General features: G+C 56.1%; 3 protein-coding genes across 3 annotated transcripts in view; 1 reads left to right on the top strand and 2 right to left on the bottom strand.

The window, feature by feature from the left end:
* The window catches only part of LOC119098751 (DNA repair protein XRCC3), a 15,713-nt gene extending 14,878 nt beyond the window's left edge, over positions 1 to 835 (top strand). The window contains exon 6 of the mRNA XM_037221779.1: positions 440 to 835. The gene's annotated coding sequence lies outside the window, so the exon portion shown is untranslated. The remainder of the gene's footprint in view (positions 1 to 439) is intronic.
* LOC119098743 (exonuclease mut-7 homolog) overlaps positions 1 to 5,474 on the bottom strand; it is a 10,789-nt gene extending 5,315 nt beyond the window's left edge. The window contains exons 1-7 of the mRNA XM_037221770.1: positions 5,340 to 5,474; positions 5,020 to 5,104; positions 3,962 to 4,060; positions 3,500 to 3,635; positions 1,967 to 2,044; positions 545 to 656; positions 279 to 428 (exon numbers count right to left, since the gene is read on the bottom strand). Coding sequence (XP_037077665.1) covers positions 279 to 428; positions 545 to 656; positions 1,967 to 2,044; positions 3,500 to 3,635; positions 3,962 to 4,060; positions 5,020 to 5,104; positions 5,340 to 5,382 — 703 coding nt within the window. The 5' untranslated portion in view covers positions 5,383 to 5,474. The remainder of the gene's footprint in view (positions 1 to 278; positions 429 to 544; positions 657 to 1,966; positions 2,045 to 3,499; positions 3,636 to 3,961; positions 4,061 to 5,019; positions 5,105 to 5,339) is intronic.
* Positions 5,472 to 15,345, bottom strand: LOC119098737 (exonuclease mut-7 homolog). The gene is made up of 8 exons (XM_037221755.1): positions 15,310 to 15,345; positions 12,928 to 13,053; positions 12,612 to 12,747; positions 11,821 to 11,961; positions 9,657 to 9,757; positions 7,085 to 7,210; positions 6,396 to 6,583; positions 5,472 to 5,523 (listed from the first exon to the last, which is right to left on the bottom strand). Exons 2-8 carry the CDS (start codon positions 13,003 to 13,005, stop codon positions 5,472 to 5,474), a joined length of 822 nt encoding a protein of 273 aa, XP_037077650.1. The 5' UTR covers positions 13,006 to 13,053; positions 15,310 to 15,345.

Raw genomic sequence — 15,345 nt, 5'->3', positions numbered from 1 at the left:
AGTGACCGGACTAGCGGTTCGTGCGCGCGGCGGCCGGACTGACGAGTCATGCAATGTGGACACAGTGACCGGACTAGCGGCCTGCGCGCGCGTCCTGAGACCCATCGAGTATTTACACGACACGCGGCCTTAGCGTTCATGCCACACGAGCGAGCGACCGCATAGCGTGAGGAACCTGCCGGCCGCGGAAAGGCCGCGGGACGCCGCCGGCCGCGAAAAGGCCGCGGTGGCGTTCATATACGGCCGCGAACATGTTCCCGTCCAGACGGCTGCCTCACCTTCCTTGTACGGGAAAATGTTTGGAAACGCCTCCTCGACACGACTGCCGAGGGTTTTGACGTCCATCATGTTCTTCTTGCCCATGATGGCCTTCGCGAATGACGGCACTGAACTCTCCAGCATGTCGAAGTCGCTCACCTGGTCGTACCCTGGCCGGCAGAAGGGTCGCTCAGTCGGACGCACCAAACGCGCACAACGTGACTCCAGGACGCGGTCCGCAGCCACCGGAGATTGGGCGCTCGAGGTGCGCGCCGCGCCCACCTACCCAGTTTGAGGTTGTCTCCGCAGAGGATGGCGGCGCCGAGCCTCTCCATCAGCGGCGACACCACCGTCAGCTGCAGCAGGTCCAGCACGTACACCAGCCGGCTGGTGGCCACCTGCCGGTCACCGCGCACGCGCCGCCGTCAGCCCACGGTGGGACAGTCCGACCTGCCGCGGCCTCCACCCGTCAGAGCAGAGACCAGCGGCGGTCAACCCGTGTACAGCGCAGTGCAATCTTACAATATGGTGTGCCACAACATGCGTGAAGAGGGTCTCACGTTAAGTCAGCACTCAAGAGGAGCGTAGAAGTCCGTGATGCTGTCTAACTGTCTCGCCACCAGCCATGCGGTCCGGGTGGTGTGTAAGATTTGAGTGGCAGTCACGTGTGCGCGTGCTGCAGCCTCCCTTTACATACTTGCGCATGGATGAAAATCTGCTGATTGGATTTCGTGTGAAATATACGAATATGACTATGATATCCACAGCGGCCGGCTTGGGCTGACCACACGGCCACTGGCCACACAGCTGCCAGCAGCCACGGCGGCCGACTGACGCTCGCCACACGGCCACCGGCCACGCCCCGTCGGCAGCCTCAGCGACCGACTGGGACTCGCCACACCGCTACCGGCCACACAGACGCCGGCAGCCACGGCGGCCGACTGAGGCTATCCACACGGTCACCGGCCACACAGCTGCCAGCAGCCACGACGGCCGACTGACGCTCGCCACACGGCCACCGGCCACACGCCCACCGGCAGCCTCAGCGACCGACTGGAACTCGCCACACCGCTACCGGCCACGCGCCCGTCGGCAGCCACGGCGACCGACTGGGACTCGCCACACCGCTACCGGCCAGACAGACGCCGGTAGCCACGGCGGCCGACTGAGGCTGTCCACATGGTCACCGGCCACACAGCCGCCGACAGCCTCGGCGACCGACTGGACTCGCCACATGGCCACCGGCCACGCGCCCCGTCGGCAGCCTCAGCGACCGACTGGGACTCGCCACACCGCTACCGGCCACACAGACGGCCCGGCAGCCACGGCGGCCGACTGAGGCTGTCCACACGGTCACCGGCCACACAGCCGTCGGCAGCCTCGGCGACCGACTGGGACTCGCCACACCGCTACCGGCCACGCGCCCGTCGGCAGCCTCAGCGACCGACTGGGACTCGCCACACCGCTACCGGCCACACAGCTGCCGGCAGCCACGGCGGCCGACTGACGCTCGCCACATAGCCGCCGACAGCCACGGCGGCCGACTGAGGTTCGCCACACGACCGCACCGATGACCTCCACCGACCATGTCAAGATGACCCCGGTGAACCCGAGATGACCCCCAGCCGACCCGTCGCCCGCGCGCACACCCGGCCGGCAGCGCGGTGTGGGCGGGGCGTCGGGACGCAGGCCGGCCGACGCAGCTCACCTGGAGCAGCGAGACCCTGTTCCAGTCTCGTACGGTGATTGGCTTCCACTCGGCGTCCAGTCCAAGCACGCCGTCGTACTGTCAACAGGTGGCAGCACCGTCAGTCGCAGCCCAGACCGGCAGGAGGCGGCATCGTCGGCGCAGCAGCAGACCGGCCGCATTTTCTGATCCCCCCCCCCCCCGCACCCCACCCCGTCACTGTGTGCACAGCGGCTCGTCTGGCGGCGGGCAACGATAACTGGTAATCTTCATACCACCATCAGACAACGGTGCCAGAACTACCCGCCCCACAATCATCACGGCCGACTCTCGCCCTACCATTGCAACCGCCAAGGACTGGGGAGAGGGAGGAGGAAACCCCAGGCACTGTCCTGAGGTCACTGTAGTAGCTGTACTGAGCAGTCGGAACATATTAGCCTCAATAACTAGACACCGGGCACACACAGAACACAGTAGAGAGCTCACCACCACGCGCGGGACCGGAGCCCAAACTGGGTACGTAAAGCTCTCCCGTCTGTCAGCACGTGACTTCAGCTGCATGCAAATGATTTATTCGTCGGCACCGGGGCCACTCTGAGGAGTGCCCAACGACAGTGGGCCGCGGCACCTCGTCCGCTCCGGGGCCACTCTGAGGAGTGTCTAACTCGGCAGTGAGCCGCGGTACCTCGTCCGCTCCGGGGGCCACTCTGAGGGGTGTCTAACTCGGCAGTTGAGCCGCCGCACCTCGTCGGCTCCGGAGCCACTCTGAGGAGTGTCTAACTCGGCAGTGAGCCGTGGCACCTTCGTCGGCACCGGGGCCACTCTGAGGAGTGCCTAACGACAGTGGGCCGCGGCACCTCGTCGGCTCCGGAGCCACTCTGAGGAGTGTCTAACGGACAGTGAGCCGCGGCACCTAGTCGGCTCCGGGGCCACTCCGAGGCGTGTCTAACTCGGCAGTGAGCCGCGGCACCTCGTCGGCTCCGGGCCACTCTGAGGCGTGTCTAACTCGGCAGTGAGCCGCGGCACTCGTCGGCTCCGGAGCCACTCTGAGGAAGTGTCTAACGACAGTGAGCCGCGGCACCTCGTCGGCTCCGGGGCCACTCCGAGGAGTGTCTAACTCGGCAGTGAGCCGGGCACCTCGTCGGCACCGGGGCCACTCTGAGGAGTGTCCTAACGACAGTGGGCCGCGGCACCTCGTCCGCTCCGGGGCCACTCTGAGGAGGGTGTCTAACGCGGCAGTGAGGAGCGGCACCTTGTCGGCTCCGGGGCCACTCTGAGGGGTGTCTACTCGGCAGTGAGCCGCGGCACCTCGTCCGCTCCGGGGCCACTCTGAGGGGTGTCTAACTCGGCAGTGAGCCGCGGCACCTCGTCCGCTCCGGGGCCACTCTGAGGGGTGTCTAACTCGGCAGTGAGCCGCGGCACCTCGTCGGCACCGGGGCCACTCTGAGGAGTGTCTAGCTCGGCAGTGAGCCGCGGCACCTCGTCGGCTCCGCTCGGGGCAGTTGGCTGAGCGGCACCGCCGAGCCCCGCCGCCGCCGCCGGCGCGCCTCTGACCTGCTCCAGCGCGTCGCACACGGTCGGCAGCTGCTCCATCCTGTCCACCAGCTCCACTCGCACGTCCGGCATCCGGTAGAACTGACGGGCGTGCGGGCTGGCCGCCGGCCGGTCCTCCATGTCGGCGTCCATCTCCCTGACGAGCACGGCGGTGCGGTCAGGCACCCGGGTCCCCACACCCGGCGGGCGCCGCCGGCCGCAGCAGGTCTCCCCACCACCGCCCCCGCCCACAGAATGCGGCGCACCCGGCTGGCCCATAGTCAACTGTGGCACCTGTTGCAGCTGCGCAGCAGAGCGTTCCTGACGTTCTGCGGGGGTCACAAGCGCGTGCTAGACAGGTAGTCCAGTAGGACCGTACTCCGCTGCCGGCCGGTCGGCCTCCGTACGCCAGCGCCTGCGTCACATCAACGGTCGGAGGAGCGACAGGCGGCGGTGGCGACCGCCCGCGCGCGGCCCACTCACGGCGGATAGTGGTAGTGGTGCGCCAGGTCCGGCGGCAGCTCGCGCTCCGGCACGCCCAGCGTCAGCGCTACATTCACGCCTGTGCGGTACGCCTGCTTCCTGTCGGACAGAGCGGGCGGCACGTCAGCGGAGCCAGGCGCCGCGCACCGGCGACACAGCGACCGCCGCTGACGGCCGGCGGCGCGTCACGTGCCCCAGGCGGCGCTCTGACACAGGCCTTTGGCGCTCACGCCCAGCGTCTTGATCGTTTTGACGAGATGCACTGCTATTCCAATGCGCGTTGCAGTTCTCCGCACTGCGTGTAGCAGTCAAACTTGCACCTGCTCTCAAAAACAGCAAGTGCAACTAGGACGGATAAATCGCAGGGCATCAAAGACACGGAAAAAAGCAGCCGGCAGTCATGCACCTGGGGCCGTGATACAGGGGGATGGTATAGCAGTCAACAGGCATGCAGCTGGAGCCGTAATACAGGGGGACGGCACAACAGCCGACAGTCGTGCACCTGCAGCCGTGATACAGAGGGATGGCACAGTAGCCGACAATCGTGCACCTGCAGCCGTGATACAGAGGGATGGCACAGTAACCGACAGTCGTGCACCTGGAGCCATGATACAGGGGGATGGCACAGTAGCCGGCAGTCGTGCAGCTGGAGCCGTGATACAGGGGGATGGCACATCAGAGGGTAGCCGTGCAGCTGGAGTCGCGATGCAGTGGGCTGCCAGCTGCACGGCTGCCCACGGCACAGCAGTGGGCAGCCGTGCAGCTGGAGCCGTGATACAGGAGGATGGCAGAGCAGCCGGCAGCCGTGCAGCTGGAGTCGCGATGCAGTGGGACGGCACAGCAGTGGGCAGCCGCGCAGCTGGAGCCGTGATACAGGGGGATGGCACATTAGTGGGTAGCCGTGCAGCTGGAGCTGCGATGCAGAGGGACGGCACAGCAGTGGGAAGCCGTGCAGCTGGAGCCGTGATACAAGGAAATGGCCGGGCCGCGAGCCCTCCGCCCATCGGACCAGGCGGCAGAAGTCGGTCAGGCCAGAGCCCCGGCTCCTGCGCGCTCACCGGCTCAGGATATCGAGCGCGCTCTGAATCAGCTCCGGGTAGTCGGCCAGAATGTCCACCAGGAAGTCCTCGCAGTCGTCCGGCTCTGCGGCAGATGGCGGGACGCGACTGGTTACCGGGTGTTAGGAACAAGTGAGAGCTCCACGGCACAGGCGAGACGTGCGCATCCAACACGCGATGTTCCTCAAACGCCACCCAGAAGCCAGTCATCGAATGCAGAAGCTGCTGTGACTAGAAGACACCAGCTCCCATTCAATGGCATCGACTTCTGCTGACCGTCTCGGAAGGCACAACGTGTTTCGGTGAGAAGATCTCCTTACTGATGCTGTCCTCTTTAAAGCGCCGGTAGAACAGGTAGTGCATGGTGGCACGAGCCGAGAACAGGGCAGTGTTCGGAGCCACCTGACGTAACTCCAGCTGGAAGCGCTTGCAGAAGCGCTCAATCAGTTTCTTCAGCGTCTTTGATTCACCGTGTCCTTCGAGAAGCCGGACATGCCCAGGTTGCTGCGGCAAAGAATGCACGGTCAGAAGGGAGAGAGCGCGAGAGAGGGAGTTGTTCATTGGTGTTTTCGGGCGCGTCGACTTCAATGGTCATTTTGCGCCCAGAGGGAGAGGGAGAGAGAGAGCACGGGAGGAAAGCACGGGAGAAAGAGTACGGGACAGAGGGAGCATGGGAGAGAGCGCGAGAGCGACAGCGATAGAGAGGGGAGGGAAAGTGACAGGGACAGGGACAGGGACAGGGACAGAGATAGTGAGACAGAGACGGAACATAATATATAAATGGGCACATAGAGATGGACACATACAGAGAGACACAGAAAGCTAGAGAAAGCGATACACACCGGACATGAGCGACCCACTCCACCCAGCCAACCTGGCATGTAATAAGCCGCAGAGCCGCAGTGCTGGCCACACGTCTCACCTGGCCACCTACAGCAGACTGCGCTCCAGCAGCTCGTCGCACGCGGCCACGCGTCTCACCTGGCCACCTGCGGCAGGCTGCGCTCCAGCAGGCCCAGCGCGGCCACACGTCTCACCTGGCCACCTGCGGCAGACTGCGCTCCAGCAGGCCCAGCGCGGCCACACGTCTCACCTGGCCACCTGCGGCAGACTGCGCTCCAGCAAGCCCAGCGCGGCCACACGTCTCACCTGGCCACCCGCGGCAGACTGCGCTCCAGCAGGCCCAGCGCGGCCACACGTCTCACCTGGCCGCCCGCGGCAGGCTGCGCTCCAGCAGGCCGAGCGCGGCCACGCGTCTCACCTGGCCACCTACAGCAGACTGCGCTCCAGCAGGCCGAGCGCGGCCACACGTCTCACCTGGCCACCTGCGGCAGACTGCGCTTCAGCAGGTCGTCGCACGCGGCCACGCGTCTCACCTGGCCACCTGCGGCAGGCTGCGCTCCAGCAGGTCGTCGAGCGCAGCCACCGCCTCGGCCTGGCGCCGCGGCGAGTCGGCCAAGAACTGCTCGGCCACGTTGGCCCGGTCCAGCAGCACCAGCGGCACGACGAACTCGTTCACGCCGAACCGGTTGTGCAGCCGCAGCCGCGTGGCCATCTGGCACGCCTGTCGGCAACGGCGGCGGGCCGGGGTCGGTCGGGCGCGCCGCAACGGCACCTGCTGCCGGAGCTCCGTCCACGGGCGACGGCAGCCCGGCGGCACGCACGGCAGGAGCGTCCGAGCATGCCATCCAGCCGCCGCCGCCTGCAGCGCGAGCCCACGTGTTCGCATACCGTAACGCGAGCACCGCGGCGGCGGCCCATCGCGCTGCGCTGTGAGTCAATCTGCTGTGAAGTCGAGACTGGTAGCTCACACTCAGCGGCGCGCGTGGATCGCAGTACAGTGGCTGGCTCCAGCCCCGGAGCGTAGCGAGGACGACATGTCTCATCCACATCAGCGGCTATGTACGCGAGACGGTGATGCCGAATGCGTGCCCTGCGTCGTACGAACAGAGTTGTGACAAGCATACCTCGACGCATGCAGCGGCACACAAGCGTGACAGATGTGCGTCCTCGTGCGTCAAGCAGGACGCGACAGCCGAGGCTTCTCGCGCATGTCCTACCGCACCTTTTTATAGTCCTTTGCTTGCAGCATCTTGTGGATCTCGTCGACGAACAGGTGCGTGGAGCCGGACAGGCCGCACAGCTCCACTATGGCATCGCTGACGTACGAGCACTCCTGGTTACCCATCACCTGCCAGAGCAGTGCTCGGCTCAGCCGCACACGAGCACCACCTCCGCGGTGACGTACGAGCACTCCTGGTTACCCATCACCTGCCAGAGCAGTGCTCGGCTCAGCCGCACACGGGCACCACCTCCGCGCTGACGTACGAGCACTCCTGGTTACCCATCACCTGCCAGAGCAGTGCTCGGCTCAGCCGCACACGAGCACCATCTCTACGGTGACATACTTAGATGTGGCACAAAGTGCATCCACCTTGAATACGTTACGGGGGTTGCCCATAAAGCACGTAAGCGTGGAGGGGAGAGGTCTCCTCTACGCTGAGCAGCGTAACGTTACGCCCGGGTGTGGTTGGAAACCATGCAAAAATCTAAAAATATGTTTTAAAACCTTAACGTTGTACACTGCTGCCCCGTCTCATGACAAAAGACACGCCGTGTATTTCGCGCCGCTAGATTAGAGGTCAAACGGACGCCACCATTTGGAACGCTAAGCTTGGCACAGCGCAAACCGCAAAAAGGTTCTACCTATCGCAACCACTGTGTTACCAGGGGAAAGAGATGCTGGGAAATGTCAAATATGCGTCACGTAATGTATGAACGACCGCATATCGGTCTCAGTCCACAACTGTCCTCTGGGTAGCCCAGCAGACATCCCAGCATTGTGGGCAGGCGGAGCGAGTCCCATACATCTGTCCAGATGGCGGAAATGGATCCGTAGGACCAGATCTGAGTCATGCATACCGGATATTCTGCGATATATGATCGATTTTCAAATTTTGTGGATGATCTTGTGTCCCGGAGCCGTTATAAAATTCGGTTGAGAAAATCTTTTAAGGCCTCAAACTTTTTCCGCACTTTCAAAATTTTGAAATTTGAAATCTGCTTTATAAATATGTCACGAGATTATAAGGAATTCGACATTTCTGTAGATTTTTATTTTGAGCTTTCCCGAATTGACTCATGCAAAGTTAGACAACTTTTGCAAGTTCTTCCTTGAAATTTTTCCCAAATCTGAAGTTTTCGGCCCTGGGATCCTTCCATCAGATTCAGACATAGTGTGGAAGCAAGAATCGTAGGCCACGTTTGCCAGCTGTTTTGTGAGAATGCTGAATGTTGCCTGAAACAGCACATGGACAGCTTCAGCTGGCATTGACCATGTCTAAGTTTCAGGTTATGTTGAGAGCTCCGCACGTCAAAATTTGTTCCATGTGAGGAATATGCACATACATCCGATGGTCTTCCACACATGCAAACACAAAAGTAGCTGCGGTTCAAGGGGATAATTCACAGTCGAAGATATGGAAGCAAGCATCCACAAAATAACTGTGATTAAAGGGAATGTCTCACATCCAAGGATATTGGAGCAGGCATCACATATGATAAAACAAGCTCACTTGTAACTATTAAGATTATTTTTTGTGGAAAGGACTGCCCTAGACAGCACAATACTCGTTTGATAAAAATGCTCCTCAAGGTGTCATGGTTTGATCACATCATCGCACCTCACACAACATTAATTGAGAGCCCGTTGACAGCCGTTATATCTGGAAATCGCGCTCACGAACGCCAGGTATGAACGCCTCGACGATTGTATTTTCTCGGACTTGATAACCATCATGGCTTATGAAATGGCAGGATTTGAATGACGTCACTGTGACGTCATGAATGTCAAGGTTACTTTTAAATATGCTCCCCGATATTGCTTCTCCCCATGTTCGTGGGCGTGTAGCTCTAGATAAAAGGGGCTTTGGTCTTAAGAAGGGCAAGATTGTGAACAGCAACGAAAGGCCTTCAAGATGGCTATTTCAGTGAACCCCACATATAGTGGAACACTCCCTTTAAAGGGACCTACATTCCTTTTATATATAAGGACCCCTTTTATCCCTTTAAGATCCAAACCGCTTAAAAACCTAAGCTCCTTAAGGCCTGGGACCCTCTAGTTTATGAGCTGCACGCTCGCGAAAACGGGGAACGGCATGTAGGCGAGAGCATTTCAAAGTCACCTTGGCATCCACGACGTCATAATGATGCCATTCAAATCCAGCCATTCCACAAGCCATGCGACGATCAAGACCAATAAACGTTTGATTGTCAAGGCGTCCATATCGCGTTCGCTAGCGCGATTTCCATATATAACGGCAGCCAATTGACTCTCAATCAATGTTGTGCAGGGTACGATGACATAACCAAACCATGACGCACTGAGGAGCATCTTGACTAACACAGAATTGTGCTGTCTAGAACAGTCTTTCCACTTCCAAAATACACCGATAGCTATGTGAGCTTGTTTCATACCTTGTGGTTGCTTCCATACCTTAAAATGTTAACATTCCCTTTAATGAAACCAGCAACAGTAACCAATGAGCATCATGGGATAAATCGATCTCATGAATGCACCTTAAAAAACTGCTTAGGACTTTTCAATGATTCTGTTACTAACAACATAAGGAACGTACCTTGAACGCCATTGTCCTGACTTTATCTGTTATTAAGAATTGAGGCATGTTCTGCACTCCATTGTAAGAATCCTCAGCCCAGGACCGGAAGGCATTCAATACTGAAACAGAAATAAGGAACACTGTTAGAGCCTGAAAACCCCCATGCTCAAATAAAATGCATACAGCACAAGATGAGTCCCTGTCTGGGAACCAAAGACCAATGTCTCACACAGATATGTGCTAGGACCTCAAAGAATATGCCAGATCCCAGAGGATCTTTAGGAAAAATAAGCAGGGATCCTGGATCCCAAACATACTTAGACCTCTAGGATCTTTGACAAGTTTTGAACTGGACCCCAGATTCCAAAACATCCTGTACCAAACTTCCAGTGTTCCCTGGATCATGGAAATCTGGAACCCAGGGCCCTATATTATGTCCTGGGATCCATGCCTCATGACCACATGCAGGTACTAAGGGGTGGTGTGGATCTTGGAGGGTGATCAACCATTCTTTGCTTAATTTTTTAACCTTTCCATATGAACTTCCAATCTTGTTCCTTACTGGAAGGAAGTCACCCACTCATGGTGAGTTATTCAAATGACCATGAAGTGAGGCAAATCAGGGTAGGCAAAGGAATAATTTTTGAGCATTTCAAGATTTATTTCAAGAACCCTTTTCTAAAAATATTGGCAGGACAAAATAAGCTTTTTGGCATTCAAAAAATTAAGGGAAGTGATATCTGATATACCCTGCAGTAGACCTTGCTTCTATATTGTTCCATGATTTGTTGGAAGGTGACCTGTGCATCAAGGACACAACCAGTTGGGTTAATCTGCTCAACAGCTGGCCTCAACAGCTGGGTTCATCTGCTTCTTGTTTCTGAACATCAAAAATGTGTTTAAATATCCCTAGTTTCATGTAGCCCTAAGATGAGCCATCTGAGTATAAAGGACAATTCCAGCCTTATGCTCCTCTTTGCCAAGGGCCATACACACAGTATAGGTATGGCCAAAATGTAGCCCCAGCCCTAGCTCACCTCCCCTTCCCCCCCCCCCCCCTCCACCCAGGCATGCACTTTGTATTTTGGCACCACAGATGGTCTCTGAAATGATGACTGATGAGTTCACACCATGCACCCCTCTCCATAAAAAACCCTGGCTATGGTGCTGGTCTACAGAATGTCTTTGGTGTGGTTGGTGCAATATCCATGCTCTGCCAAACATGCTAAATGTGCTGGCAAACATTCTGCATTAGTCATTACATGTAAGACAGAAACAAAACTCATAATTGGACACCATTTCCAGACATTCTAGCTGTTGCTCTGATCTTCTACTATGTGCAGTGGGAGAAAGGGATGGGGAGAGGGAAGAGGAGAGAGAGAGACGAAAAGGGAGAGGAAGACAGGGAGACAGGGGGTGAGGGGGGAGTCTGGTCTTTACAGCTGGGCGTGACGATGATTTGGGGGTTTTCAGGCACATCAATTGCAAGGGCTGCAGTGAACAAGGACAGCTGGGACAAGCATGCCAGCCACTCCGGAATCAGGCTGAAGCTGGTGAAGAGCATCCCACTGTTCCCCCTCACAGCGCCGTATCCCTCCGCCCCCCACCGCGCCCACCGTCGAATATTCACGGTTCTGGCATGTGGGCTCGGGCTGGCGTTTGTGTACGTCCCTCGTGTTGACTACACCGCAGTGCTGCCCAGATCGCAAATCCCCCCGCCACACGGACATTCCTTGCCAGTCCATGGACACTCTGTTCTAAACCTCAAGTCTGCTGCGACGTCCCCAACTGTAAATTCCGATTGTTGAAGCGTCAACTTCTGCCTTCAGGCCTTCAGTCATGTGGCCCGTTTCGACCGCCGCGCTCCGCTTCGATCACTCACCCCCGGTCACGTGACCAAGCGACGGCTGCAGGGCGGGTGGCCGGCGGGAGATTGGGCGGTGGTCGTGTCCGCGCGGCTTCACGAAACGAAACAAAGATAACACGTCGCGCGGCATAACATGACGAGATAGAGAGTCAGGACGAAAGCCATGGGCTGGTAAAGGGCTGAGCGGAGACCACAGGGCAGCACGGAGGCTCTGCTGGGGCTCACCTGAAACGACGGGGCTCCGCCTGGGCTCGCCTGAAGGGGCGGGGCTCTGCCGGGGCTCGCCTGAAGAGGCGGGGCGCCACTGGGGCTCACCTGCTGCCGCCAGGCCGTCAGGGCGGTTTTTGGCATAGTCTGAGCTGAAGAGAACCAGGTCCAGCAGGCGCAGGTAGGGCTGCGACGCTGAGTCGAACGCCTGCCGCAGCACCTGGGCCAGAGCCGAGTCTGGACCGGCTCCTGACGACCACCAGCACAGAGAGGTCAGGTCGGGTCAGGGGACGAGACCGTGGCCTCCGCAGCGGCCGAGTCTGGATCGGAGCCCGCTGACCCCAGGCATATAGTTGTCATGTCAGGTCAGACCAGAGTTTCCACGACAGCTGCCGCGGAGCCTTGAAAAGCGCCTGCCAACGGGCGACACATGCAGAGATCAGGATATCAAGGTCACGTGATCAGACCCGTCCTCGGCGGCAGCCGGCAGCTCACACACACAGACCAGATTGAGTCAGGGTATCAGACCTGCCTCCAGAGTGGGCCGCACATGTCCCACAATTACGGACCTCCACGGCGGCCACACATGTCCCACAATTACGGGCCTCCACGGCGGCCGCACATGTCCCGCAGTTGTGGGCCTCCATGGCGGCCACATATGTCCCACGGATGTCCAAGGGCACCCCAGGTCAGTACCTGTCCCAGGGCTACACAGATCAGCACAGCTAAACCGACGCGCCAGTTCGGTAGTCGGATAATTCCGAAGCCCTCTCGGTCCACGGCAGAGATGGCCCGCACTATTTCGGCATCCAGTGCAGGCAGCACGTGAATAGCCACCATCACTTGGCTGTCGTTTCAGCATCTTTCAGTGTAGGCTGGCTACCCTGCTCGGCACACACCTTCCTCGCTCCAGGCCTTTCCGGCGCGGTCGACCCAAACGGCGTTCAGTGGATGGGGTGTCGTCGGCAGCTGCAGCTGATAAGGCGTGGCCTGCGAGATACGCTGCCCGCCGCCACCGCCCCAGCCTCGGCCATACTGCAAACCAGCATATCAAACTTTGACTATGTGGAATTCCATAATGTCATAACTCACGCTGATACTTTGTTTGGCGGCAGCATAGGTAACAATTCAATTTTTATGACAAAGAATTTAGAATTCAATATGTTCAACACATTTCAACAGCTAAAAGATTGAGTTCATAATGCTAGTTTTTACCTGGTGTGTGGCTTGGCCCCTGGCATTCCCTCTGAATCCTCTGCCTCTTGCTCGACCTCGCGGGACTTGGTTATACATGAATTGTTTTCTTCTACACCAGGATGACGTTAATTTGGTGATGTATTCCTGTTGGGATACTACATCAGATTTCATGATTATCAATTTTGTCACACACTTAGTAGATTGCAAAATATGCTACACTACTGAGTTTGAATTTGTAGTGTCTGTCAGATGTCCAGGTGTGGGGTAGCCGGAGCCTCAGATGGAGACCGGACCACCCTGACACAGGCTGTACTCAAGCATCACCCATTGCCACAGGAGCCAGCCCAGTGTCACAGGAGCCAGCCCTCTTGGACACATTCATGGCACTCCAGGTGTGGGGGGGGGGGGGGACAGCTCCAATGATGGCCTGCTGGGACTGGTGACCTTATGGCACTTGTGCAAAAGGACACCACAAGATCTATTAAAAAAAGAAAACATGATTTGTGATTAGCACAAAAGCTTAACCACACTGCCATGTGTTGAATTAGTTTTGGGTTTTTCAAACAAATGCTCTGTGGTTGGTTTTGCCATCTGATCCCTCATTGCAAGCAAACCTTGAGGGGATGAAAAGAATGTTGTCAGAATTGTCAAGAAATGATAATTCAACAACTGTGACCAGCTTTTTATACTTGCCCAAGTTTAAATATTTTTCTTGCCAGGTTTTACATTGTTGTGCAGAGGTTAAAGCTGCAATATAAGCATCTGAACAGTGCTAAATTGCATGTTCCTTGCAACATATTAAAACATACAAAGACTAAAAGGATCCAGGCACTAAAAAAGTTCACTTCTGAATCTGTCGGCCACATCCCTTGAACCCTCTTAACACCTTCCCTTAAAAAATATAACAGCAGGATGGATTATTACATCTGTTGTTGTTTGTTTCACATGAACAAAGTGAAGTGCTTGTTTCAAGTGTTTCAAGAGGTTATCATGAGGGCTTAAGATAGGAGCACCATACCAGCTCTCACTGGGTGATTTCAACATCAGGGGCATGTTCTAAAACCACAGAGGTCTATCTGGACCTAGATAATATAGTTGTATCTATGTTTGTCTAATATCTTAGTATTCCATATTGCATGGAAATGGCAGCTAGTCTTATATGTTCATTCATTCAAGTATGGACAAATACACCAAGACAGATGTTTGTTATTAGTCTATATCCATTACCTGCACAGCCCACCCTAAATTGTCAAATCTGTCAGTGGATCACAAATATAAGAGTGTAAAAGACCCTACCTGGTTTTGAATGGCAGCTTCTAAGAAGTTGCACACATGAACAATGACATTTATTCTTTCAGGATGCCACATCATGATCACTTTAGATCACATTATGCCACATAAGATCACTTCAGAACAGATTTACTATAAACCATGGTAGAACCATAATGCATTTTATTTTGGGGTGGGTGGGTGGGTGGGAAAGAATTACTAGCAGCCTAAACAATATTTGATTTCTGGTATCACAATGACAGTTAAGAGACACAACAACCAGCAGCTTAATAACCTCTAAAACCAGTCTCCATAACCCTTATTAGCTATTGCATTGTTAACTTTCAAAAACAATGGCCTAGCATCTTTTATATATATATATATACATATATATATACATATATATATATATATATAAAGCATATTATTAAATTACTCCCAAACAGGGTTCACAAGCACCTCCAACACTAGGCACCAACATATCATGTACATGGAACAGGCAGATATTAATAATGGTGAGAATATGCGTATGGCCTTCATGTGGGTTTGTCAATCATTTGCATAAATAAGCAAAGGGTACTGCCTACTCAGAATGCAAAGATGTATCAGGCCTAACAAGTCAGGTTGACTGTGGCATTGCTTAAACATATTCCATGCATGTAGGCCACAATTAAGTGCCTTAAATTTGGTACAGTCACCAGTAGTTCCGGTACGTGAAATAAGGACTTGGGTTGTTGTTACAGCAACTTGAATAGCAAGAACACCTAAAAAGATCCAATCCAATATCATCTGAAAATTCTGCTCAATTTGTCCTGAAATGACTGATGCAGACATGCTCCACATTCATACACCTATAGCACTTAAACGCTCAGCACCGTGGAAAGGTTGCTCTGAAGAATAGTCGTTCTGGCGAATGTTTGATGCAATGCCTATCTCTAATCCCCATCCGCCGCAAGAAACCAACGGCATCCCTTCTGCATGCACACAGAGTAGGCGGCACTGCGGGTTTAGCGAGGATGCATGCACGGTCTCACAATGGGCACTTTTTTACTTGCATGACCTGACACCGCCCCCACTCGCCCTCAGCATTAATGACCCGTAAAACGCCTGTCACCACTCGCCCCAACGCACGGTAAAATTTGCATCGCGTTTGCCAAAGTTCGTATG

The sequence above is a fragment of the Pollicipes pollicipes genome, unplaced genomic scaffold (genome assembly GCF_011947565.3).
Source record: "Pollicipes pollicipes isolate AB1234 unplaced genomic scaffold, Ppol_2.1 Scaffold_2555;HRSCAF=2994_pilon_pilon_pilon, whole genome shotgun sequence".
NCBI classification, from domain to species: domain Eukaryota; kingdom Metazoa; phylum Arthropoda; class Thecostraca; order Pollicipedomorpha; family Pollicipedidae; genus Pollicipes; species Pollicipes pollicipes.
Note: the sequence above shows the minus strand (reverse complement) of the source record. Positions and strands in the feature narration are given on the sequence as shown.